Source organism: Labrus bergylta, chromosome 21 (assembly GCF_963930695.1).
Source record: "Labrus bergylta chromosome 21, fLabBer1.1, whole genome shotgun sequence".
Taxonomy (NCBI): domain Eukaryota; kingdom Metazoa; phylum Chordata; class Actinopteri; order Labriformes; family Labridae; genus Labrus; species Labrus bergylta.
This window is the reverse complement of record NC_089215.1, coordinates 16,096,155-16,123,159: the sequence shown is the minus strand read 5'-3', so window position 1 is coordinate 16,123,159 and position 27,005 is coordinate 16,096,155. Positions and strand designations below refer to the sequence as shown.

The 27,005-nt window shown below is 39.7% G+C and overlaps 1 protein-coding gene across 18 annotated transcripts in view; it reads right to left on the bottom strand.

Annotated features, from left to right (window-relative positions):
- Positions 1 to 27,005, bottom strand: part of cacna1g (calcium channel, voltage-dependent, T type, alpha 1G subunit) — a 247,626-nt gene that overhangs the window by 120,124 nt on the left and 100,497 nt on the right. For all 18 annotated transcript variants that reach the window (XR_010664891.1, XM_065949287.1, XM_065949277.1 and 15 more), the window contains exons 4-5: positions 23,905 to 24,038; positions 7,193 to 7,290 (exon numbers count right to left, since the gene is read on the bottom strand). Coding sequence is in view for 17 of the 18 variants with exons in the window: in XM_065949287.1 (XP_065805359.1) it covers positions 7,193 to 7,290; positions 23,905 to 24,038 (232 nt within the window). In the remaining variant the exon portion in view is untranslated. The remainder of the gene's footprint in view (positions 1 to 7,192; positions 7,291 to 23,904; positions 24,039 to 27,005) is intronic.

Below are 27,005 nucleotides of genomic sequence, written 5' to 3'. Positions count from 1 at the left end.
TCGAAGCATTAATAAAAAGCACAAAATCACATCTGGACTGTGTTGCTTCGTTCTTCCACTTCCATGTCATTCTTTCTACGTCATGTCTCCTGAGATCCCGACTCCTCCTGTCCGACAGGGACAGTCTTAGGCTGTGGGGTCATGTGAACAAGCGACCCAGGAAGATTGCAGGGTCACTCTGCCTGAAATGTTCTTAACATTCAGGAGTGCATATGGGAAAATGGCTTTGGATGCCATTTTACAAAACTCTGCCATTAAAGAAAATCATAAATAATATTTTCTGAAGTCTTTGTGACACTTTCTAGGACTTGTTAACTGGCATTTATAAATAAATTCAGTAAAAGTTCTTTTACTGCTCTTGGCAATAAGGTAAAAAATAAAAATGTAAAAAAACATTAACCCCCGCCAGCAGGAAAATGATGAATTGCAAATTCAGACTGCAGCCGAAACACGCATTGGCAGGTGAGCAGCTGGGTCCTTTTATATTCCAAAAACACGTGTAACTTGGAGAAAAAAACGTGTTGGTAGTGAAATGAATGTGGCATTTTACCCTGAGGATAAAGATTAATCAATTTTTCTTCTCTGTATAACTATGGCACCTTTACTCCCATGACAAAGAGATGGAAAAATTACATTTCAGCATTCTTAAGTCAGTTTTCGAGGTTTCACTGCCCTCAGGCTGAAACTAAAACCCATTAAAACAGATCTTTGGTTTTAAATACATATCTTAACAGCTGAATCAGGGTCACAAAAGTAGCATTTTCTGATAATATACACTAAAATGTTAAAGATTTCAATAATAGAATACTTTCCTTAAAAGGGGAGAAAAAATATTGGTTTGGGTTTTTCAATAATTTAGCAAATATATAAGAGAGAACTTATTTTCAATGTATAATCATACCTGTGCAAACTCTTACAACAACATCACTGGCACAAAGTTTGTTACCATACACAAGGATCGTCCTGTTGATGCTTCCATTAAATGTGGCTTGGGAGCTGCACTGCTGCCAACCGCAGGAGCCTGCAGCGCACAGTGAAGGCTGCTGAACGGATTATCGGTGTCCCACTCCCCTCTCTTCTGGACCTCTACGGTACCCGCCTCACCCGCAAAGCAACCAGCATTGTGCGTGACCCCACCCACCCCTCACACAAACGAAATTTAGATTCCACTGTATGTCTGGCATATTTTGACTTTGACTTTGACTTTGACTTTGACTTTGATATTAAGACCCACATAACAGCACGTGTGTCACAAGTTTTCATGTCTGCCTTGATGTAGCCAATTAAAGACCTGGTACAAGGTCCCTGCAGGCTGCTATGAAATGGGGTGAAATCCAATCAAGGGGCAGATTTTGGGTGATGTGTGATGTGTGATGTGATGCTGACACACCTCCTGGGACTTCAGTTTTGTTGGCAGCCTGTGGGTGAAGCCTGCAAAATGTATCTGTCACTTCCACTGACGGTTCAGCCATGTTCGTGCGTCAATCAATGCCAGAACCAAGGACGTGGAAACAAGCCTTGGAAAAATGTGTTTATTAATAAAAGTCTGAGGATGTGTGTATGTGTGTGTGTGTGTTTGCATGTGTGTGTGTGAGTGTGTGTGTTTTCAGATGAACTCTAGCCTTCTGTTCCAATACCCTCTTCAGAAAGGTGTAACAGAGAACGAGAGAGAAAGGATCCATGTTGGCCTCTAGAAAGTGAGGCAGATGGAGCACTCACACTTCAAACATCTGAAGGTCCTATTTGAGCAGTGCACAAATATCAGCGAGAAGATTTGAAGTTTATACTGCCGTGTACTGACAGATTGAATGAACCCTGTTGAGCAAGCTCGTATGAGCTATTGCATCGACAGTGAGTCAGCTAAGGTATGCAGCACTGTCTGCATCTTAAGCTTTATATCAGTCCTGACTCTGTTTTCATCCCAGTTTGAAATGTACCTCATATCTAGACTGTGTCATGTTATGATTTACTGGGCTGCACTCACACTTTGAATACAGTTTTGTTTCAGTGTACACAGTGACAAAAAAATATCACTCCCTCAATAAAACCAAATTTATGACATGTCATTACTCTCATAGAAAAATGATGGGTGAATCTGACAGCTCCTTGTTGAAGGAGAATTATGAAGAGCTGTTCCACACAGTTTATCTATTCGTTCTGACAACCTGTTTTATTTGTCTACTCTCAAGTGTTTTAAATGTGTTTTTATTTACGCAGTAACTACTGTATGACATACTGTAGATCAGATGCTTTTTATATCATAGTAAATTCAGTTAGTAAAGGGGGGCGTTCAACCAATAAATCAGTAAGATAAAGAGGCATTTGAGTGATCAGAAGTCGCTTTTTCCTCAATGTGTCTCAGTGACCTGGTCTGCAATCCCTTTTCTCTTTTTCAGTCTTAATCTACCCATTTCATTTAGCTTTTTTCCTCTCTGTGCTGATTTAATGAGATCATTTCCTGGTTGACCTCTTACTCGACATGGACCACTGGACGGGTCAGAGGTTTTAGACCACAGTCTGAACTGCTGCATTGTCTTACATTAGAGGTAGCATATTGTCAATTTATAAACTGTGTAACCAAAAATCAGACACGCTGTTCCAAAATGCAGCTTGCCTTGGATAGCAGACCGTCATGTTTCCTAATTTTTATTTTTCTCTCATGCAAGTCCAAGCCAATCTCTTCATGCTGAATAGCCAAATAAAGCACCACGATTAACCACCACGCTAATGAAATATATATGAATCTAGAGTCTATTCTTTAAAAGCACAGATAAACTCCACAGTTTTTACAAACACAGAATGATTCATAACATTTCACATTGGGAACTGTCAATGTTACTTAATATATATAGCCTAAGTCATTCTGCATTGATACAACTGTGAACCTGTTGATCTGAACGCCAATAAAGCAGCAGGAGCAACTCTGGGTTGAAGTGTTTTGCACAAGGACACATTGGACCTGTGGCTGCACGAGATGGGGATTGAACCCCTGGCCTTACAGACGACCGACTCAACCAACTGAGTCACAGCCACCCCTGGAATGTATCAGTGCAGGTCATATTCCTTGTCCATGGTTAACTTTGATAGGGGCGGCAGTAGCTCAGTCTGTAGGGACTTTGGTTGGGAAGTCCGGGTGCAGAGCAAAGCATGAAGCTGGAGAGGTGCCAGGTCACCTTCAGAGCACTGCCGAGTTGCCTTTGAGCAAGGCACAGAGCCCCCAACGGCATTGGCATGCTCCTTGTGTAGCAGTGTATAGCAGCCCTACACTGACATCTATATTAAGAAATAAAATAAAATTGGACCTTGTTGGTTTCCAAACCACACAACTGCTTAATAATGGAACAGGAAATATCCTTAGTTAGTGGCATTAAACCAGTTTTAGTTCTTCAACAAAACACACAACTCCGATACTAGAAAAGTACAGCGGTACCCAGCTGTTCAAAACTATAAACTACCACCTTTAATACCATCAATACCAATGCATTATGAATGACAGCGTTTTAACTTTTAACTTCACTGCAGATGAGGGGGTTTGTGTGTGTGCTTTTCCAAGCTCTGGTGCCACTCCCACCGAGGCATTGTGGGCAAGTCCAACATTTGCTTTCTTTCATGGTGAGAAGCGGAACGAGAGCCATGGCTGCTAACGTTTCAGATGCTAGTTTTGCAGACTCGTCCACAGCTTGTTGACAAAGCATGATGCACGGAGCGAAAACAGCATTATTTCGCTTACATCGACGACAGTCAGGGTAAACCCCCAGACACCACAAAGCCTGTGTGTAATAGATGTTTTACACCCACGCAGACCAGTGGAGCCAACACGTCTAATTTGGCAAAGCATCTCTCCAACAGACATGCTGACTTGTTCAAGGAATTCAAAGAGTGACAGGTTGGTTAGCGAATGTCACAAATGAAATAATGAAATGCCCTTATAAGTACAAAGATAGAGGAGACCTCCGTTTTTAAGGAGGTGTAGTTTGTAGATGTCCATCTACTTAAGTGCCCCGCAGTAGTGCAGGCTAATAATCCTGGGTTTGAGCTTTTAGAATACAGAACTGCCAGAGTTGCTGTCATTTCTGTGTATTGTTTTTATAGGCTATCAAACTGAATCATTAAACTATTTAAACAAACATTAGCATTATTTATATATCCCTCCCACACCACAAGGCACACAAAACGATTGCTACCAAAATCAGCAACCATCCAGTTGAGACAGCCTTCCCCTCCAGCTGCATGAGGAAAACAACGAACAGTATGACAAAGACTCAAAAGATGCGAAAAGACTGAACAGAGCAGTAAAGTTAATTTCTACAATAATAATGTTTATAAATTGGTGATAAAAATGCTCAATCGTAGTGAAAACACCTATCATCTGTTGTCGATTTACAAAGCCCTTTATTCTGTCATGTCTGGACTAATGCTTTTTATATTATATCATCACTTTTAGGTTATTTGCCATGGTTTTGTTTCAGTATTGGTATTGAGATATTTTGGGCAGGTATTGTATCTAAGTCATAATTTTGGTATTGTGTCAACTCTACCAGAAACTTTCTAGATGTTGCATGCTTCTCTGCTGGACTGGAATGGGCCAACGATGAGGGAGAGTTAGAAGGCAGATATCAGCCAATCCAAAAGGCTCTAACCTAACCTAGTAACACCACCACTAATTCTCTACCGCCTGACATTTTCCCTGCAGGGCGAGATCCAGACCAAATCATTCACACATTAATGCTGCTATTAGTCCTGTGATTCGGAAGAGGAATGCTTGGATGCTTAATGAGCGTACTGTGCACGCTCTGAGCTTCTGTACATGTCGCCTAATGAGCAGTGGTGGATCCCTACCACGGCTATGATTGACAAGAGGGAGTGATTTCAGAAGAGGTTTGAAGTGCCTTTGACAGAGGGATGGGAGAGCTAGGAAGGGGGTTGACGTTCCATTCATACACCTACATTAGCTAAACACTTGAGTAAAGATACACACACACAAACACACACCTTGTTCATTCTTAGTTTTCCTGCAATCTCCTCTGAGCAATTGAGGGGCTAATGACACAATTAAGGTCTGTGCTTAAATGAAAGCTTTGCAAAGGGTGGGAACAATGTAAGAACAAACGAGCAGAGGGGGGCCTTTGGATGGTATAAAGTGCCTATGATTTAGTTTAACATAAATGTGTTCAGTGTAATTCAATCAATGCCGATTAAACTCTGGTAGCATCTGAAAGGGAGAGGGGAAAATAATATGAGTGGGGTGCTGGGATAATTTGTTAGTGTAAAGAATGGGAGGTGGGAGGATGAACAAAAGAACTAGCAACTCACTGTTTTGTGTGTTTGCAATATACAAGCATGATAGTGTTTGTTTGTGAGTGTAGCTATGAAATCCAGCCCTTTAATAAAAGGCAGTGAATTGGAAAATTGCATATAAATCAGTCTGTTCCAAAGATGGTTGGCTCGGGAAAGCCATAACACTGAGACAAAGTGAAGGCAGCAGACTAAGTATAGGAAGGCTTGGCCCTGACCTACATTCCAGTGCTGTGTAGCAATTGAGTCCACCTGCATGATCACCAATTATATCAAGTACCCTAACAGAGGAGCAGAAGTCCAATATACTGCTAAAAAAAAAGGAACATTCCATCATCACAGAGTAACACCAAGTCCGTTAAACTTCAGGGATATCAATCTATTGAGGAAGCACAAGTGAATCAATTTCAGCAGCTTTGGTGCGAATGGAAGTGACAACAGGTGCAATGGAGAGGCAAATGCAAGACAGCCCCCAAAAAGGGGAATGGTTTTGCAAGTCAGGGAAAACTGATTCTTCTTTATTTTTTTGTTCTCCTAGTTTCCTTCTCTCTAGTGGTAGCATGAGGTGGTACCTGTTGCAAAATCCGGATGCAATGGTAGACCAGTTTCTTCAGAACTGCATATCCATATGTGCGGTCGCAAGAAGGTTTGCAGTGTCGGATAAGGTTAAGCTCTTTAGATTTATCAACCGGCTGGCCAGAGACTATTTCTTGGTTGGGTGCTGCTACAGGAATAACAACCCAAACACACAAAATTTGTCTTTTTTACATGTGTTGTTGTTGTTTTTATCTTGAAGTTAAAACAATGAGTTAACAGTTTACAGTTGCTGGTGAGTGGATTTGACTTCCTTTCAACAGAGGCTGCTAAGATTTTCCAGACTTATGCTAGGTTAAGCTAAATTGCTAAAGTCTGCTTACTGTTTAGTGTTGAATGAAACATTAGATGACTGTGCCTTACGGTCGGAGGTGTTGATGCAGCTGCAGTGTGAGCACAGAAATGTGTTGTGTTTAACTATGGGAAATTCAGTTCATCCTGGTTATTTAGTCAACTTTAAGGACAGCTACAGTAGCTGTTTGCAAGCACTGCTTAACAACAGTTACAACCTAGGTTTGGAGCAAATTCACAAGAAACTTCCAACAGGAAAAACAAATCTACAAACCTTTACACACCAAAATATTCAGGCTGCTCTGGATAGACTGTATGTCAGAGACTGTACACTACCAAATGTTCAAACACCAGATACATCCTCACATTATGTAATGAATATTCTGCTTCAGATAAAAATGTATTTTAGACAAAGGCCCTGCTATATGTATAGTGTTGCACCCACTCTTTGAACTTCTTTGATCTTCTATCCAAAGTAATTTAAATATTTAGAGCCAATGACGGTTTTAAACTATTTACAAAATGACTCTATAATGGTTTTGCCTTTTATCCATTTTTATGATCCAGACATAGCATTGTTGAAACATCAAACCTCAAATCTTTATTTGAACATGGGAATTGTTTTTTTTCCCATATGTACTATTTTTAGTTTCCACAGCATTCTCATACTGGTAGGTCTCGGAACAGCATTGGGTTTTTAAGATGTGTGAATCTTGAAACTCCAACTTTGATCAGGATTTAGTCTTACAAGACAAACATATGGATTTGTTGTGGAGACAAGCTTAAGATAAACGTATAAACCAATCACACTATCAGATTAACACATAGCCAATATTGTAGGAAAAAGTAGCATCTGGTGTTGGCTTCTTTACAGTCTGTTCTTAAGTTTGAGATCAAATAAGTTCACTTGTCTCCAGAGGCAGCCAAAGCGTTGAGGTATTAAAGGATGATATGAGAGTCTGATGAGGGAGGCGAAGAGTGAAAGTTCCATTAGGTCTGACTGTTAACTTACTAGGCACTCTGTTGATGGCTCTCAGAGGTCTCAGCACACGAACCGTCCTCACTGCAGAAAAACTGACATTCTGCAGGTTGAGTGAGTACTCCAACATCCTGCAACATATGGAGAGAAAGAGATAACATGTTTAAATCAAGCAACAACAACAAACCCTTTAATTGCTACTACAGCTTTGCTTTCTGCAGAACCTGCTCAGGGAATAAGAACACAGAAAATGTAAGGGAAATTTATGTAGCCAATTATATATTGCATGTATTACATGCTCTCCCACTCTCTCTGGGCAAGTTATAATTAATCCTCTAATGTCCCGAATTTACATTCTTGCCATTCAAGACAACTGCACTACATGTGTTCTGGCAAACAATATGCTTTCATTCCAATGCTTATTGGGCTGAAACAAACAGAGCAGAAAGTAAGAAAAACACTAAGCTGCATGTGTTTGTTCTTGTATATGGAACACCGCACACACGCAATGTTTGTGGACCTGAAGAACACATGCATATATTCACATGCACCTTCACACAGTCAACCTTCAAAGGTGCAAGCGGCATATGTGCATCCCCTCTGAGACGTCAAGGGTGGCTGAATCACTCGTCATTGAGAGAAGGATGTGGCATCCACTGTACATAAAAGAGCAGTATCAGATGAGTCTTCCTTGTAAACCTTGAGACAGCACAAACACTTAACAGCCTCTCCAGCAACTCTTTAAAGCCTCTCTCAGACTCTGATGGGAGGTTAGAAGGACAGTGCTTAGAAGGAAGAGCAATTGTTGAATGCTCGAATAAAAAAAATGTTTTTCTTGATCAGTGTTTATCGTTATCTCTTCTCCAACTCTCTCTCCCTGTGTGCGTGTGTGTATGGAGCAGATGCTGAGCACATGTGCAGCCTGAAGAGGCGTGCAGATGAAGGAATTCCCTCCTCGCACCAAGTCCAAGTCTGTCTTTCTGACAAATCCCCAACACATGTGGGATTGTGTATGTGTGTGTTAGTGTGTATGTGCAATCCTGTTGGTCACCTTAAGTGCAAGAAACTCCCTTAATGGATGTGTAAACGAGAGGTGTCCCAGTACGAGTCCTTTCTGGTTTGTTACACCAAAGTAGCACGAAACAAGATTACACACACACACACACACACACACACACACACTGTGCATATACACACACATACTCAGAGCTGACAGATGGCTTGCTGCCTACAGAGACAAGGTAAATGGGTAAACAGTTAACAGAACAGTACAGAAATGCCATTTACACCAGCTGAGGGACACAGAGCTAACAGTATCTGGTAGTACCAGGGACCAGACAAATCACATCAGCAGCTGTGTAATGTTCAGTAATGGCCACCACAAGAAGGCAGGTCAAGAAGAATCCACTAGAATATTTATGAAATAACACATTAACATTAAAAAAGAAACACTTTCGGAGCACTAAACAGAGAAAACCTGAGTTATCAAAATCCAATCAAAAAATATCATTCCCAACATGGGGTAAGCTCTTATATACTAAAGGACCATGGTTAGGAGGTGTCAGACCACAACATAGCAAAACACTTTGCAAACGGGAAGACCACATCTGCATGAACAGAAAAAAGATATGCAAACGTCAGAACACAAATGTAAAATCTGTTTGCCAGAGCAAGAAAAATGACCACAGAAGATAATTGGCTATTCAGGATACTTGTTTACCACGAATAGACGTTTGTCTGATTATACACACTACATCATGAGTTGCCAAAGTAATCTTTAATAGTTGTTATGTGAATTTTGTTACAGTCATATGGAGACGGCTAACTTTCTTCCTGTTGTTGTTTAAGCCCCGTTTTTTTTTTTATGGTAAATAGACTTGAGCTTGTATTACTGTTGCAAGGTATAGCACAAAATGTTGTACTACTCAAAACCGTTTGGTACTAGAATTTCCAAAAGTTTGGTTCTCTTCAAAGGACAAATGTGGCTCAAGTTTGAGTGACAGGACCAAGACTGAGAGAATTCAAACACATTATCTGTGTATCCACTAGGGGTCAGTTTGAGCAAGGTAGTCAAGTTAAACTGTTAATGGTGAAGTAGACATGTGGCAGTCATTCATTTAAGTTTAAACAGTGCAAACCATTGTCTCTTCCTCAATATTTCCACTACCATTTACCATGGTAAATGGACTTGAGCTTGTGGCTGCAGAAGCAGATCGAACCCGCATCCATCCGGTGCAGAGACGAACGACTCTACCAACTGAGCCATAGCCTTCCCTTTTTCTTTCAGATGAATAGACCATTTATTGGTTAGCTCTGTACATTGTATACATCTCTGTATTAGTTGTGTGTTAACAATACTGTCCGACCAGAACTAATCAGTAGACATATAAACTCATACAAACACCTGTCACAAATGACAGACAGGTTAAAACATGGCTTATCTACTCTAGACAATAAAAGGTATAGGACGCACATGTCATATCAAGTAATTATGTTGGAGATGAGCCCTATGTCCAGACAAGCTATTAAATAAAAAACACTGGCAAAAACTGGAGATATGCTCCCATTGAGTTTAGTTGAAGGAGAAGGCTTCAGCAAGCACATGGCGTTTGTTGAGCAGGAGTACAAGCCACCGTCATGTCTAACAACAGCTATGAGATTTGAAAGGATGAGGCAGAATTGTGGACAGCTCTCACCACGGAGTCATATGTTACCATCATGTGTCATTCAGAACTGGGATTTGAAGAGCGCTGTCCTACAGACACACAGCACGGATGGGCAACACTTCGCAGAAAACACAGTGGGCCATTAGGAGGCCCGGGTCCGATGGGGTTTTTGTTTTTCACGGGAAAAAATATATAATCAGCGATTACTCATTCATAACGTAATGAGAGTACTTTAGAATTTAAGTTACTGTAAATGCCCAGGCTTACTGGGTAGCACATCTATTGTATTCTGATGACAGGTCAAATACATGGGGCACTGTTAACAAGGACAAAATAATAAAATCTTAAACGCAGGGAAAAAAAGGTGCTGTGAAGACAATATCACACTAAAAGTTCATTTAAAGTAAACATCATGTATAGGCTGATGAGCATGCTTTTGAAGCTTAAGAATATTAAATAAATCCATCATGGCTTCAAAACTGAATATTATAGTTTCTTCTGGAGATATATGGTTATGTTATAATGGATACCAAAGAGAACAGTCATCCGTCAGTGCCACAGACACGCTATAAATCTCCAGAGCAATAGAATATAAATATTAGGGTAATTTTTCGTCTGACAGAGTTACATAAACAAACTTAAAAGGAGATGATGAAAGATGTCTGTTGAACAATAGTCCATGCAAAAACACTTGCTTGCCCTGATGAGAGCCAGATGAAGTTTGGTGTGCTCAGTGAAAACTGACCTATCCCCCCCCCCCCCCATCTGGAATGAAGAAACAGCCGAGGAGAAATGGAGTGTATCAAACAAACTATGGAAAAGACAGGAAGTTGTGCTCCGCTTTCGTCAGAGTCCGTGCCAGTGCTGATGATGCCGTTGCAGGCAAGGGCGGTGGGAGGCAGCCTGAGAAATGAGAAGCAGGAGAGGACGGGGAGGCCTGACCTTGGAAGGAGTTTGCGTGAGGAGAATTCCCGAACTAAAGCAAACAAAGCAGATTTGCGCACAGCAACTGAGTAAAGGGCAAAAAAAAAAAACAGTTTTACATCTTGTCTTACACACTCTGACATGATACTTGTGCACATCTTGATATAGAGGGATCACTACAAGGACAAACTCGAAGGAGACTGTCATGAAATTCATAGACGTCCGAGAATAAAGAGCTCCCATAGAGGTATGTGAACAAAACCACACATACTCCTCCCGCCGTGTAAACCGCTTGTTTCTAAGCTCATCCTCTCTTATCACAGAGTGTGAACGTGTTTGTTTGTGCCAAAGCAGCCAGGCACATGAAGGATGGTATACATACAGATTTCCAGATACACCTCCTCTGAAAACAATGGCAACAGTAGCTTGGAACTGGTTGTGCACAGACAAACATACACACTTAACAGAATGCCACCCAGAAGCCCTATAATAGGAAAAGTACGCAAGGCAGCTTAGTAATGTAGAACATTGTGCAATGTTTAACTAATATATCTTCACCTAACCTTTATATGCTTGCAGTTGTCTATCTTAGACAGCCTAGCAAACTGCCTTCCTGCAGCGTTGCTCTGTTGTTGAATGATGTATAATAATGTTAATGTCCTATAACTGGCAGATGAATAGGAAGGACTTGATACTTAAATATTGAGTCAAAAGATTCCCTAACAGGCTGATAAATTGTAAAAAAAAAAAATCAATGGTTAGATGGATGTAAAAGGAACCTCATGTGTTTATTTTTTTTTCCATTTTTTCCTTGGCTGGGTTTCCAGCACAATATTTGTTTGCAAAATCATCACGGATGGACTTAGAAAACAAAGAATTGAATGGACATATTTTAATGGAGTCCACTCATTTGTCACGCTAGATTTGTGGTTGGGGAGTTTGTTTGAACGAGGAATTATTTGATAAATAATGTGGAAAATACATTTGCTGAATAACAGATGAGGCAAGCTGGGTTATTCTCTCTGCACAGCAGGCTGACAAATGGCTTCGTGTGTTCTGCAGTATTTGTATCGGTCATGCCAGAAAAAATATTTGTCAAGCAGATACAATGCACATCCACTGCTTAACCTATTTAGCATTACATGTAGAGACCGATATCAATATGCCCATTTATATTGGTCATCTTGTTGCCCAGTGTCAGAGGCTAGGCCAGAAATGTATGTAGAGACTTGCCAGGATTTTATAACCCTAGAATAACATTACCACTGGATACAGGGAGGAAACGCTATCTAGTTGAATTGACAAGCTGGTGAACTTTAACATGCACCCATTAGGCCTGAAATATACTGTACATATAAATGTCATGGTGGAACATCAGCTCACACTGTACAAGTAAATCATTTACGACACACGACAGAAGCTCATGAGTTCTGCGCCCTCACTTTAGGCCAATGGCTGAGTGCTTAAACTAAGCCATAGTGTAAGAATGTATAAAATCGTCACAGAGCATTGACAATTGTAAATAAAGTTTCCTTTGAACTCCCTCAAACAGAAGTTAAAGTCCGATCTGTGAGTATTTCAGTTGTCTTATATGCACTGCTCGAATAGATAAGTATAGTCACACTAGGCCCAGTTGCCCCCTACAGTGTTAAAGCCCCAGTTACCAAGTCTAGCCTTTACTCACATTGCTCCAGGCCTGAACACTGATTACTTCTCATTAGGGCCCGACCGATATCTGATTTTTGGGACCGATACCGATCTCAAAATTGGGGAGAAAAAAAAAGTGATACTGATATATTGGCCGATATCTTTCTTGGATCTATGTTCGTAGAGATAGATAGACAGACATAAATGTAGACATTTATTGCCTTGATACATCAAACACTTGTGGAAAAGATGCACAGTATAAACAAGTCAAGATGGTCACTCAACTGGAAACTGCACCTGTACATGTGTTAGTGCTTGACACTCTGGAGGGTGAGCATGTGAGCATGTTTGTTTTAATCCATGTTGGTGAAAGCCAGAAAGAGAACTGCTAGCGGAAGTCAATGCTATTCAAATTAAATGCTATTTGACTGGTAAATAAATAAAGTTAATATAATACTGTCAGATATCTGCAATAAAATCAGCCGATACAGAGAGTCACTTGATGTGCTAATAACGGCCGATATCATTGGCCGGCCGATTAATCGGTCGGGCTCGACTTCTTATACATACTGTACACCTTCAGCATACATGCAGTGATACAGGTGGCCCCGGAACGACACTCTGGATTTTTTTTTCTCCAAGTGAGGAAATAGAACGTTTCAGTTTCCATAATCCAGTTGAAATTCATATACACTTTTTTGAGTGCTTCAAGAACTGATCATCACTTAAGCGTCATGCGAGAGAGACATTAAAAACAAAGACTACGGTCAGTTATCATTTTGACATTGAATGTGGCTTGATTGATTCACGATGTCAACTTGTGGCTTGAGTAACATGACAGAAAAACCGTCGCCTTCAACTTTCTGGGAGCTGTACGATAGCTGCCAAAGACTGTATGATAGCGGCACATTGAATGTTATCTGGTCTAACATGAAGAACATGTCCGCAACTTTACTGACTTTGTCATCCGACTGACTGGGAGCAGCAGATAAATCTTTAACTTTTTAACTTTCTTATTTTTGTTGAAAAGGTTATACAGAGATAAGGTTGGTGGATAACTCCAAACCAAATCAAATTCTCAACACGAAGCCTTATTAAAACTTTTCCCTCAATATGCTCGCTTTGAAGAGAACTCTCATTTCAGGGAGTTCCTGATGGATGGTGGACTCTCGTTTTAAAACATGTTGGTGGGACCATTTTGGATATTTGCATACAAAATGCTTGCACCCTGCAGAGAAATCATCTGAGCATGAAATATCAATTCATATTCATAAGAACTTAGAAATGTTTTCAAGTAGCTAGTTATTTTGAGTTTTGGGAAGCTAAATCCTTGATTCAAATGTCAGTAAATGTTGTTTTTCAGTTGTCACATTAAACGAGATAGATCCACAGTCTGAAGTGTGCTTCACAGTGTCATTCCTTTAGATAATATCTCTGTTACTCGATTACTGGATAATAACCCGACACAACTAAAGCTGCCTATTCATGCATTACATCCTGTGTTGTCATTTATCCCTTATCATAAAGCAACCAGCCATCTGCAATGCCCTCTGATATTAGTCACATATTGTTTGCATCAGAGACAGGCAAGTTGTCACAGTGGCTGTCCCAAAGAAAAAGCCATTTTGAGTGATGGGTAGCTCTACAGTGTATGTCTTTTTTCTAGTGTCGTGCATATGTCTTTGTACACAGTTAATTGTGCCTACAAATGCTGCAGTATAAGCACAATAGAGGCAAGTAACACAAAAAGATGTCTGAACAATAGCAGGTCACTGCATTGACAACAGCTAATGATGAGAGTCTGATAATATCAGAGTGAGTGCATGTGGCATCATTAGGGAGAAAACGCAGAGAAGAAAAACCACAGAGAACAGACAGATGGAGTGTTTTCATGCTGAATCAGATTGAAAGCCTTTCATCATCAACACTTTGTACCATCAACCCACTCTGCTGCTTATCTAACCCAAATGTTAACCAACTTATTCTTCACAGTCATGGGACTGAATCTTTCTTTCTGAGCATATCCGATACTTCAAGGGGATTCTCCTTCTACGCTCCCCAAATCAAATCATATTAGAATCTTACATGTAGCTCTCAGTAGGTGGGAAGTACTCAGCTATAATAGGTGTATTGTTTTCAAAGGCGGGATAACCAGATGGTTTACTTGGTTGTTTGGAGTTTGCAGTGCATTCTGTAAGAGATTACATGTTAGAGAAATGTATGATTACTTTATGACACCCTCTTTCATTTTCCCTGCACCTGAGATCATTTCATCTGTTCAATATTGAGTGCGTGCGTGCACAACGTCAAAGAGATGAAGCCATTTTAGGTATAAATGCCTTGAGTCCTATGATGAGGCCACACAGTACCCATCCACTATATTTATTACACAGTATCAATACTGTTAGCAATATTTCAAAAATATATTTTTTATAGGCTCTACAACAGCATCTTTGTCATGAAGAGAAAACAAGATGCACACATTCACTCACATACACCCATGCACACAAGCAAAAGCAAACCTACAGACTGAGATTATGATAAAGATCTCGTTTTCATGTAATTAGAAAAGAGTAGACTTGAACCTGATCAGCCAAGCCACTGCTCACACAAGCAGAGCATCGACTTTCTGTGCACGGCTAGGGATTCCTAGCAATGATTAATGAAAGCAGGATTCATTTGGTGTGAATAAACAGTGGCTCCAGCACACTCTGCTCTATTAGGCTGGTGGGGCTTCGCTTGACAATAGCCATTGTTTACCTTGCAAATGCATCCCTGTGAAACTTTCCAAAATGCTGCTCACATTTCAGTCGAATCTCTTTTCTGTATATCTTCATCATTATTCAATCTTCCCTGCAGCCCTCTCTAACCTCCCACGCTCCCTTGCTTCTTACATCTGACTGATAACATATTGCAGATCAGCTGACCCACTTGTAGTGGGGAGATAATCTCGCTAATGGAGGAGAACCCAGGTGGATAAGGACGTCAGGACAAGAAAATACTGCAGTCCTGTCCTGTTGCTGTACAGTGAAGCTTACAGAGAGGGGGGGGGCGCGAGAGACCCACTGATGGATTTTCAACGGCAGACAGTTTATTTAATGGCCATCATTGTTCACGGATGCTGTATCCTTGTCTGTGTCCTTTCTCCATCTCTATCTCTCTCTCCGTCTTCTCTCTCTCTCCTATATGGCTGTCATCGGTGAAATAAACTTAATTTGCTTTCTGTCTGAAAGTGAGATGAGAAAACCGATATCAATCTCTGTGTGATTAGTATATAAAGCTGGAAAGGGGACACCTAAGCCTGGCAAAGTATACAGAATGGAGAGAGAAGACAACAGTCTGTCTCTGGCTGCAGTAAATGGAAAACAAATATGAAAACCAGAGAAGTCTAGCAATCGTTGAATCCTCCCCATAAACCCCCCACATTCATGTTTCTTTGCTATAGGGCTGTCAGCATTACCTCATTAATTGTAATGTGATGGAGGTCCTTTTTAACACTTTTATTTTATTTGAGTTTGTCCCTTTTGGCGCACTGTACTTAAGTCGCCGTAGCATTTACCTGCTTGTGTGAAGATGAGAAATAATGAGAAACCACTGTACTTTTTAATGGCATATAACACTTTTTCAAAATCTCCTGTGTACTCAGATTACAAGTCAGAAATAAAATGTCACTGCAGTACTTTGAGTTTGAGCTACAGCCTAAAAGCTAAGCAGCCGAGCAGATTGATGTCAGCGGGGAACCACGTCACCAAAACTGGCAGAGATTCACCAAATCACTGCAGACCTGTGGATGAAACTAAATCCAAGACGTTAACTGCCGCGGTTGCTTAATGGGTGGCGACTGACCGCAGACCAAAAAAACACTGTGGCAGGCTCAGGTGTGAGAGGCGTCATATTTTTGTTTACGGACTTTATTAAAGTGCAGCACATTTTGCACTCCTGCACATTTCTTCATTCGTAACAGTGTCATTATTAATACAATAAAATAAAGACACTGCAAATGCATAGAATAAGCATTCAAAGTCAAGATCATTAGCACATCTTTGTATTCATTTGATTCTCAATTCAAGACAATGACAAGAATAGCTTGACATTATTTGATACAAATTAATGCATTATTTTGCATATCAACGATTGTGCGATTCGATTCAGCGATTAGGCACAAATAAAAACAGTTTGACATCCTTTTAAACAATTCTCTACACCGATTATTGGGGGGGGGGGGGGGGGGAGGAGCCTGGAGGAATTAGCTGGTTAGAAATAACTTTCAAAGTAGATGTTTAGCTTAAATATTAGTTCTGGTTTACAAAAAAGGTAATTCAGTTTTCTTTCTGCAACTCTGACAGCATTTTGTATGTTCCTTTCTTCCACAGTTTTTAATACCTTTCTGCTCACTTTTGTCTCCCGCTCTCCCTCCCTCTTGACATCTCTGCCACCCACACACTCCCTCTTCCATCCTCACATTTTTTTTTTTTTTCTGTCTTCCACTGCCTGCTAAACTGGGCTGGAGCCTGATTCAAAGAGCCATCAATAAATCATGAAGAGAAGAAGAGAGGAGACACTGAGGATTAGGTTCTGTGCTTCTCCCTGTGACTCAATCACAGGTCTGAAATCCAAGAGGATGTGTTGAATATTTAAAGGCAGTTAAAGGTGCTAAGCTTGCATTTAAGATGTCTATAAATCCTTGTTATATTAATAGTGATGCATATGATTACCTTGATGATTAGGACCACAGTCAAGGTAATGGGTGCAACATATGTTCTCCACTTTCTGCCAAACTCTTCTTCAGAACATTCATTGCCATTTGTGCAAGTTGAACTTAAGACAGGCAATTTTCAAGTTGATCGATTTTTGCTTCTTTCCACATTAAACATTTACCACTTTGAGAAACTTTTAAAGTTCTAGCTCTGGGTGTGCAGAAAAACAGAAAGATACCCTCTACTGAGTAAACCTGTGGATCTCTTGCATTATTTAAGATTGTTACGCACAAGACAAAGCAAATCTTTTTTAGCTAATCTTTTTTTATTAATTAGATAATTCATTTGTCCAGAATGAACAAAACAAAAAAAAAAAAAAATCTATTTATGGTGTTTGACCTCCAAAATCAGACCACATAACCAATTGACAAAATGAATCAATCCGACCAGCTTAGCCTCTCTTTCTCTCTCTGTCTGCCTTTTTCTGTCAATCCATCACCCTTCCTCCGGTTCCCTCCTGACTTCTCCACTTCCTCCTCAGTTATCCTTTCTGTCTCTCTCCATGAGAAATCCAGCCACAGAGTGTTAGATCAGATCGATGCACCATGGATAAGATTCCTTTTCTGCTACAGTAAACACCGCTATTCAGACTCCCTCTTCGATCGACCGGGCTTCCACTGCACCAATCAATAGATAAATACATAAATAAATAAAAACACCTTCCAAACAAGTCAGTCAAAGAGCTGGAGTGAAATGAAAGTCAGCTTTGCTACACTTTGGCACATCAGTAGCTTGAGTTGTGTTCACTCTTTTGATAGGAAGAAGCTTTGTCCAAAACTCAATGTGTTCTTCAAATTCAAATCTCTGGTACAATATGTGTCACTCATAGACTCTAAATATTAATAGACGAAACTGAGTGACGTCACCCATCTGTTACAGATTCAAAGTAAAGTTATCACCTGGGGTTTTGTACCATTGCAACCATGAATTCATATCCTTATCTTACATGTAATGCTAATAACTGATGATATATTTGAGTCTAGGTCAAAGTGGTGGACCAATAGACAAAACACACCTGACAAAAGAGACAATCCATAAAGGATTGTCAAGTTTAAAATCACACACTTTGGTTTGATAGCTCAGACATTTAGATCCAGAACACATCTCAATCTTCACACACAAAAAAAAGACAGATGATCGGCTTATTCTGTGTTCACATGATGCACCAAGAACTCAACTTGACAAGTGAAAAATAAATGTTGAAAGTGTAAACACAAGACTCCTGTAGCCAATAAGTAGCCTGGAGGAATTTTTCCATTTACACAAGGTGCTGTCATCAGCTGTTTCACACTTCTCACACAGTCAGCAGAAGGCAGATACGTCCAAGTTTATGATTGAAAGCAAAGTAAGCCAAACAAAGTCAACCAGAAAAGAAATATCACGGCGATCCCAGTGATGCAAATGCAGAATTGACAACATTTATGCACAATTAAAACACTATTTGTCAACTGTGTCATGTTTACCGCCAGCAAAATGATGTAAACAAGAAAGAAGTAAATCCATCCTGCATTCCCTCAACCGTACACTGACCAATAACTCTCTGCACATCTCTCGCTCTTCTTCACACTCCACCTGTTTTGTACACTCATCCCTCCATCACTGCCGCCTGTCTCCCTCCTGACACGGAGGTGATTAGGAGGAGAGAGTACAGACCTGCTGAAAAAGCAGCTTAGCTCTAATTATCGTCTCAGAAAGAAAGAAACAGTTCATCAGAGCCTTCCTCTGCAGGCTAAACAACTGTTGCCAGCATATATTAAATGCTCACAACCAGCCGTTGCCTAGGTTACCGTTGTCTGAGTTGGGCTGGGGCTCCCTGTATAGATGAGATTGCTTTTGTTTCAAAATGGCAACATCCCTAAATACATGGAGACAGATTAACATATGCAGTGTCACTCTCAGAGGTAGCCAACATACATGCAGACATCAGAAGATATGGACATTATAGAGAAGTTAATTTCATATCCCATGTTTTCTGTTACGCTCTATATCATTCATGCTCTGATAAACACACCAAACCCATGGCAAGCTTTTTTCATAAATCACTGTCATGACATTTTTCCCTTTTCATGAAATGGGAAAGCGTGACAGGAAATATGTTCAGGAAGAAAAAGGGCACACCTACTCTGGGTTTTAAAGTTTGCATCATTACTGGACTGAAATCAAGCGGGAGATATGTAAAGGATTTCCCCTTACCTAACAAGTCTCAGATTACATAATTTACATATTAAGCAACGCTACAAGCATGCCGTGCGTGTCTTCATGAAAATGAGTCTAGCCTAAATATATTTCCAACAGGAGGAGCTGCATGTGCACCATGTTGGGCATTACGTACAGTGAGCGGGCTGTAATAAGAGGAATGGAACCCTGACAGACTCACCAGGACTCCAACGCAGAGCAGAGCAGAGGGGTCTTCCCTCATGTAGTCAACTCCATTATTATGATTGACAAGACAATGCAAGTGTCGCTAAGTGTAGCCATAAGTTCATATACTCAAACATTTTTTTTTTTATCAATTTTGCGTCATGCCACTGAAACAGCAGCCACCCTCATCTTTGTAAATTGACACCCGTCACAGACCAGGCTGCAGCAACCTCGACTCGGGCAAACCAAAGACTGTAAATATTAATTTACAAAACCTGAGTGACATCACCCATCAGTGACGACATTGGTTAGGCATTTAGGCTAATCGACAGGCTAAGAGTTGGAGCCGAGGTGGGTTTTAAGCCTCCTGACAAACCATTACATGGCGCCCACCTGTCAACCATGTTAGCTACACGGATAACACGTATCGTTTTCAAAATTGAGCAGTTTTAAAAAAAAAATCACCCCCCAGTAGAGTGTGTGCCAGTGAAGACGATAATGTTCATTTATGCTGTAAAAAACTGGATTTGGTGTGTATGTGACTCAAAACCACTTGGTGCAAAAAATACAGACCTTTGTCATTTGCCTTGAGCTACATTTTTACAACTTGAATGCCGAACTCATCGTCTCTCCCAGTGCACTGCACAGCTCCTACATTACACCTTTTGTATAATTTGTGTCTTTTATTTTTATTTTTTTTAATATTTAATATTTTACATTTTGAAATTCTATAATATATATTGTAATAGCTTCTTATACTGTATTATTCAAGTTGTTGCTAGTTCTGCGTTATATCCTTGTTAATTGTTTAGCACCAATACACCAAGTCAAATGGTTAAATGTACTTGGCAATAAAACCCGATCCTGATTCTGATTCTAACATCTCCACGTTTCTGCACATATATAAGATACCTGTTTATATGCTCGCACGAAGCATATGATGAAAGCTTGAGAAATTACAACTTGGGCCTTAATATTCTGTTCACATGTTGTGTATGTTTTTTCACAGTGTTGAACAAAAACACTGGCAGAAAAATACAAAAGAAATGGGGGTTTTTTTTGCCTTCTTTTTTTCATCAAAGATAGTAAACACAGCCTGCTTTCAGCTTCTCCAATGAATGTTTGTGTTGGACCATGTTCAAAAGGTACATTAATTTAAAAATGTAATTTTGCTGCCATAGAGGTGACATTCATAACGCATAGTCCAGTTATAGTCAAGATTAGAAAAACTATAATTCATTAAATTCAGATACCTGCATTAAACAAAAATATAAACTGTTACTTATACTTAGTTTAACCATTTAAAAAAAAGTTGATACATAAATTTGGACATATTTTCTATTATTAAATTGACTTATCAATGAACACTTCAATACTGTGATAGTTCAAGTAATATCTATTTCTGAAGTACATCCTATTTTCTCTATTTTCAAGTTTGGTTGTGTGAACCACTTCAGCTAGTCTAATTGATTTTGATCAGGATAATAGTATTGGGTATCGTGTTAGAGCCATAGTCTATCTGTTCTTTGGAGGAGAAGGCTGTTCCAATCAATCAGTTGGATGAGCAATGGTGTTTCCATTAAGCATGATACAGCTAGTGCCTCTAACTGTAGCAGAAGCAGAGCACAAGAGAAAGACAGGTGACTTAATATAAAGAACATCTGCATCAAGAGGTGGGTATAGGTCAAACAAACAAAGGGCATTCTCCCAGATGAAACGATTGAAGGAATTGACAATTTAGGAATCATGTTGTTGTTTTTTTTTACATAAATTGCAAATAAGATAGGGCTTTCATTGTCGAACAGTACACACCACTAATATCACTAATCAGGAAATCTCTGACTAACGGGACAACGCAAAAAAAACAACAACATTGGCTTGCATTAAAAACAGAAACAATTGTGAGAGGAGAAGAACCATCTGGCTTGTTGTGAGTGCACAATTAAAAAGCCAGCATCTGCGATAGTATGAAGGTGCATTAGTGCAAATATAGGCTGGGGAACCTGCACATTGATGCTGAACCATACATTCAAGTGAGAGTAGAGTGAACTATGCAGCCAAAGAAAGAACTTCTTTTTCGGAGAAAGCCATACTTTTTTCATGAAGACAATGCCAAACCACATTCTGCATGAACACCAGCATGGCTCCAAAGTTAAAGAGTCTGGTGATTAAACTGGCTTGCCTGAAGTCCTGACCCGTCACCCATTCTTTCATATTTTCCTTGAAGTAGACCTTCCAAGTTTAAAACGAAAACCAAAATTTATCATTATAATCTAACACATTTGTTTTGGTGCCTACACTGCTGCAGACATGTTGGTTATAACAGATAACAGATACCAAGGAGTCTTCTAGTCTACTTGTAGGTGCAGTTTGCCTTGTCGGCGGCGCACAAACTTTAGCGATAACAACTAACAACACACAAAGCAGGTTTCCGCACTGCTACAATGACCTAGTTTCTCCCCCACTGGAAATAATGGTTTCATTAGTATGCATCTTAGGGGGATATCTTATTACATCTGATTTTATTGCCTGTTACTGTAGTGTAATTCTGAACATTGTTTCATTGGCCTTATTATCACTCAGCGTATAAGTCTCAGAATATCAGACATCAAGGGTCCTCTGGTATTCTGGCACTGGAGTTCTCTGAACTGGGACAGGCAATGAGGTAGTAGCTTTATGATCTATAATATTACGAAAAGATTTGCACTGATGGACCCATACAGGTACATAAAGAGAAGAGAGCCTATATTGAAACCTATACCTCATGGTAATCAAAGTTATGCATATTACTGTAGGGTTGTTAACACATTAAAGTAGGTGAACTGTCATCTCTGCGACTGAAGGACCTAAGCACACATAGTGTACCACACATACCATTATTACTGGAGTTGTAACTATAAATCTGTTTTATTCATTGTAGTTGTTGTTGTTAGTCTGTTTGTCTCTAACCATCTCTTTCATCTGCATCTCCCTCTATCCCACTTTCTAAGCCCAGCACAGTTGTTGCTCTTCACCATGATCCTGGTTCGGTTTGAGGTTTTCTTTCTGTTTACAGTTTTTCCTTTCAACTGCTACTTGACTAAAAGCCCCCAAGTGCCTCGTTCATGGTGGATTAATATTGGGTCTATGTAAATAATAATACAAATATCACAGTTTAGACCTGCTCTTTTTCTCAAGTGTCTTGAGTTGAAAATGTTTTAGGAATTGACGCTATACAAATAAAGATGGATTGACAGTGATGTTGTGAACATCCTGTTGTTGACATTTCGGCCTGTGTTTTCCTGCTGAGGTCTAACTGCTTGCTCGAGTAGATTTCTCGGTTGTACTGAAACTTATCGTAACAAATCTAGACTTCTGTAAGTCTAAAGTTTCATGACATAAAGTTTTGTTGATTTGACCAAAATGACATTGACTTTAATTACACGTTTACATAGAAAGAAATGTGCCCTGTTCCTGCTGACGGACAACAGAAGCTGTGGCAGAAGGATGGCATTAAAAGCCAGCAGGGGATGAAGTGTGATGAAAATGTCAGACCAAAAGCAGCAGGCTATGTTCTGTAACATGTTTAATCAAATTACGATTTGTGTGCATTGCTGTGTGTGTGTGTGAGTGTGTGTGTTTGTGTGTGTGTGTGTGTGTGTGTGTGTGTGTGTGTGTGTGTGTGTGTGAATCTGGCTGTGCGTGTGACTGCTGCACATTCCAATTATGCATGCATTATCATTTCATACCAGTAATAGGGTATATACTATTTTTTTGAATATGAATGAAAATGTATAATAATGCCAGCATGTGCATGTGTGTGTGTGTCTTTGTTCTGAGTGTAATGTGCCCATAGGTTTATACATGTGTAGTTAGTTAATAGGAACAGGTTTTTTCTATATCTGCATTCACTCAGCGTAAAAAGTAATCCCAGTCTCCTCAGCTGTTTGACAGATTCTGTATTAAAGCGAGTGCTTGCTTCCATTTTCAGGTTAAAAGGCTTTTATGGGACATCGAGAGTAACATTTATTTAAGAACCAGCCTGGAGGAGGATACAGGGAAGGAGACTGATGTTGCTTAGAGGACTGGTAACTCCAGCTTCTTGCTTTAAATTCATGTTGTTTGATGTGCTCTGAGATCATAAAGCAAATGAAACCGTGCAGCTTGTTGAAATCTAGGACGATCACATTTGCAAGCTACAAACATCTATTACACTCCTGAGTCTGTCTCTGTTCATCAATCTGTCCCTGCACTCTTAAATCCTAATGCCCAGATTCATTGCTTTTCAAATGTGTTGCCTGTGTGTGTTTGCACCGCTTCTTGTGCAAGCCTCCAGTGTTTCTGCAGGGTGAAGTTTGGCCACCTCTTTGTGTTTGTGTGCTGCTCTTGTGTTTGTTCTTGCATAACTCACCCAGCCACAACTATGAAGAAGTCCAAGCGGTTCCACGTGTCTCCAAGGTAACACTTCTTGCCAAAAATCCCCAGAGCCACCATCTTGATCACCATCTCAATGGCAAAGAACGCAAAGATGAAGTCATCAAAGTCCTGCACAAAAACACAGACACAAAACATCCAAGAAAACATGATTATTTGACATAAACCAATGACCCTATAGGTGGTAGAAGATAAAAAAGTCTAAATATTACTACAGTTATTTTAATGTGAATTTACATAAATGATTGTATAAGATTTTTAAGGAATCTACCAAAATGTTCTGAGACACTGGACTCAACCCCAAAAATTCCAAACGCCTCATGATGCTAGAAGAAGTTAGGGATGCCTCAAGACATTAGGTATATAGATATAAAAGAGCTCTGACTGTCTGAAAAAAGGGTCAATACTTAAGTTTTGCGTGTTAGATAATTAATTGGATATGTGTTAATCTGCTGATGGCATTTGATTCGATTTTGCGATTTACAGTAATTGAAAAAAAAATTTGATTGAGGTCTTTATAGTACTTGGAAATTAACAAAGTCATAATCTACAACATGACTTTGAAATGAAATTATGATCAATTAGCAAATAAGTCCAATATTTAAGAGAACAAGTACAACCCAATTTCCTCAACGTTTTAGATGCTGTGTAAAAAACAAAAAATCTAATGTGGAAACTGATACATTTCATAGTTTTTGGAAAATGATATGCCCATTTTTGGATTTGATGCCAACAACATTTTTCAAAACAGTTGGGTCAAGGGAAGCAAAAGATTATTATTATTTTTTTTTTACATAATTACAAATAATCTGGGATTTTCATTGTCTACAGTACATACCACTTATATCACTAAAAGATTCAGAGACTCTGAAGAAATCTCCGTACACAAAGCAAAAAACAGCAACCCAACAGTGGCTGGCTGTGATCGTCAGGCCCTCAGACGCCCCTGCATTAGAAACAGACACCACTGAGAGCAGAGAGACCATCTGGCTTGTTATCAGTGCCATAAAAAGCCAGCATCCGCGACAGTATGGAGGTGCATTAGTGCACATGGGATGGTGAACCTGCACATATGAGAAGTCATCACTGATGCTGAACCATACATACAGGTTTTGGAGCGACATTTGCAGCCAAATAAATATTTTTTTATCTGAGCAGGCCATACTTTTTTTCATTAAGACAATGCCAAACCCACGTTCTGCATGAATTACACCAGCATGGCTCCAAAGTTAAAGAGTCTGGGTGCTAAACGGGCTTGCCAGAAGCCTTACTTGTCATCCATTGAAAATATTTTGAGAAGTATAAAATGCTAAATATGATAAAAGGAAACCCTGCACTGTTGAGCAGCTCAAATCATCAAGCCACCACTTTCACCATGACAGAAACTGATCTCCTGACTGTGGTTAAAAAAAGAGGCGATGACACAAGGCAGTAAAAATGAGGGGAAGTCTAATTCACTTAACACTAAATATATAAATGATAATTATTATTACTTATATGCTTAAGCTATTCATATGTTAGGGTCCAGTTCAGTCATGTTTAATGTTTAAAAATAGCCCACTGGAGACTTTTGACAGAAATGTGATGCTTTATTAAATTCAGCAGGAAACACTTTTCTGTCTGTGATCCTTACTCAGGAGGTCAGACTCCCTGTTGGAGTGGGGAAGAGAAAGAGAAGGGATAATAGCCTTCCTGCATTTGCAAAAAGTTTCTTGCGCAAGGACACTTTCGCAAGGCAGTTGATTGCAGTCAACACAGGTTGTCAGGCCTAATGACGGTTTTGTACACCGTAATGTTACGACACTGCCCTTACAAAGAATCAAGTGACAAATGCCGCCCCTTCCACAGTAAACATTGTAATAACCTGGAACAAGCCACTGATTACATTAATCAGTATTCCTGCCCTCATTACTGCCCGACTGTCTGTATGACTGAGCTTCAGCTCTCCAAGTCATTATCAGACTGGTCTGAGGAAGAAACCAAGGGCGAGAGAATGAGGACGGAGGTTGGAGAGAAATTAAAAAGAGGATAACCATAATTCTTCAAATATGAAAATCCATACATAAATTTGTAAAAGGCAGATGAGAAGGAATTGGAAATGAGGAGGGAACATTCCAGCTCAAACTCAAAAAAATAAAAGAAAGATTCTGGAAGAAGATCAAGGCAGAGGACACCCACTGATAGATGAGTCATCCAAACATGAACAGAAAAACGTATAAATATATCAAATCCTGTTAGCTTGGGCAGAAACTAGCCTCTCACTGCTCTAGAGTTCATGTGGAAAATGTAGGTTCACACGGGAATTTATATACTGTATATATGTGTGTGTGTGTATGTGTGTGTCTGGAGAGCATATATGCATGCCTAGAAAGCACAAGAGATTTTGCTCTACATATAGGGTTGCACTGCTATTTTAGGGCATGCATTGTATCAGACGGTTGATTTAGTTTGCAAACGGCAGTACCACGCAGGTGGTGGTATTCCCTACTCCTGAGCACACATCCCTCAGTGTTTTACACACCACTCATTTCTTCCACAGAGGCGGAGTAGGTTCAGAGAAGATTGTTCAGTGATGCAGAATCCTCTGCAGAAAAGGAAGAGAACATTTTTCTTTAATCGATAACTCTTGATTTGTATAGTGCCAATTCATAACACATGATTATGATTGATCTGAATTTAAGTTAAACTGTCTAAGAAATACACTTTTATATGCAGGAGTACATGATGAATGAAATAAGGATTTGAAGTCATCTAACACGGTTTGCCTCCTGCACCATTTATTATCTTTCTTGGAAATGTCACAGTAAGAAAGTACATTAACCACTTGGTTGGGTACTCTAATTTCTGATTAATGTCAAGCTGCCTAATAGGCTAATTATGTTTCTGTTTGCCATTAGGTTTTCACTTCTTTCTTTTTTATTTCAGCCTGCCTTTGGTTGATCCCACGTGTAATTGTTTTGGGACATTTTGAAGGCTAATACAGTTTTGAAAAAGGAGAAATTAAGATCTACAAATACAGTTGGGGGATAAGAAGTCTGTTTAGAATAACAGATATTCGGGGGAAAAAAGTGCTTTAGA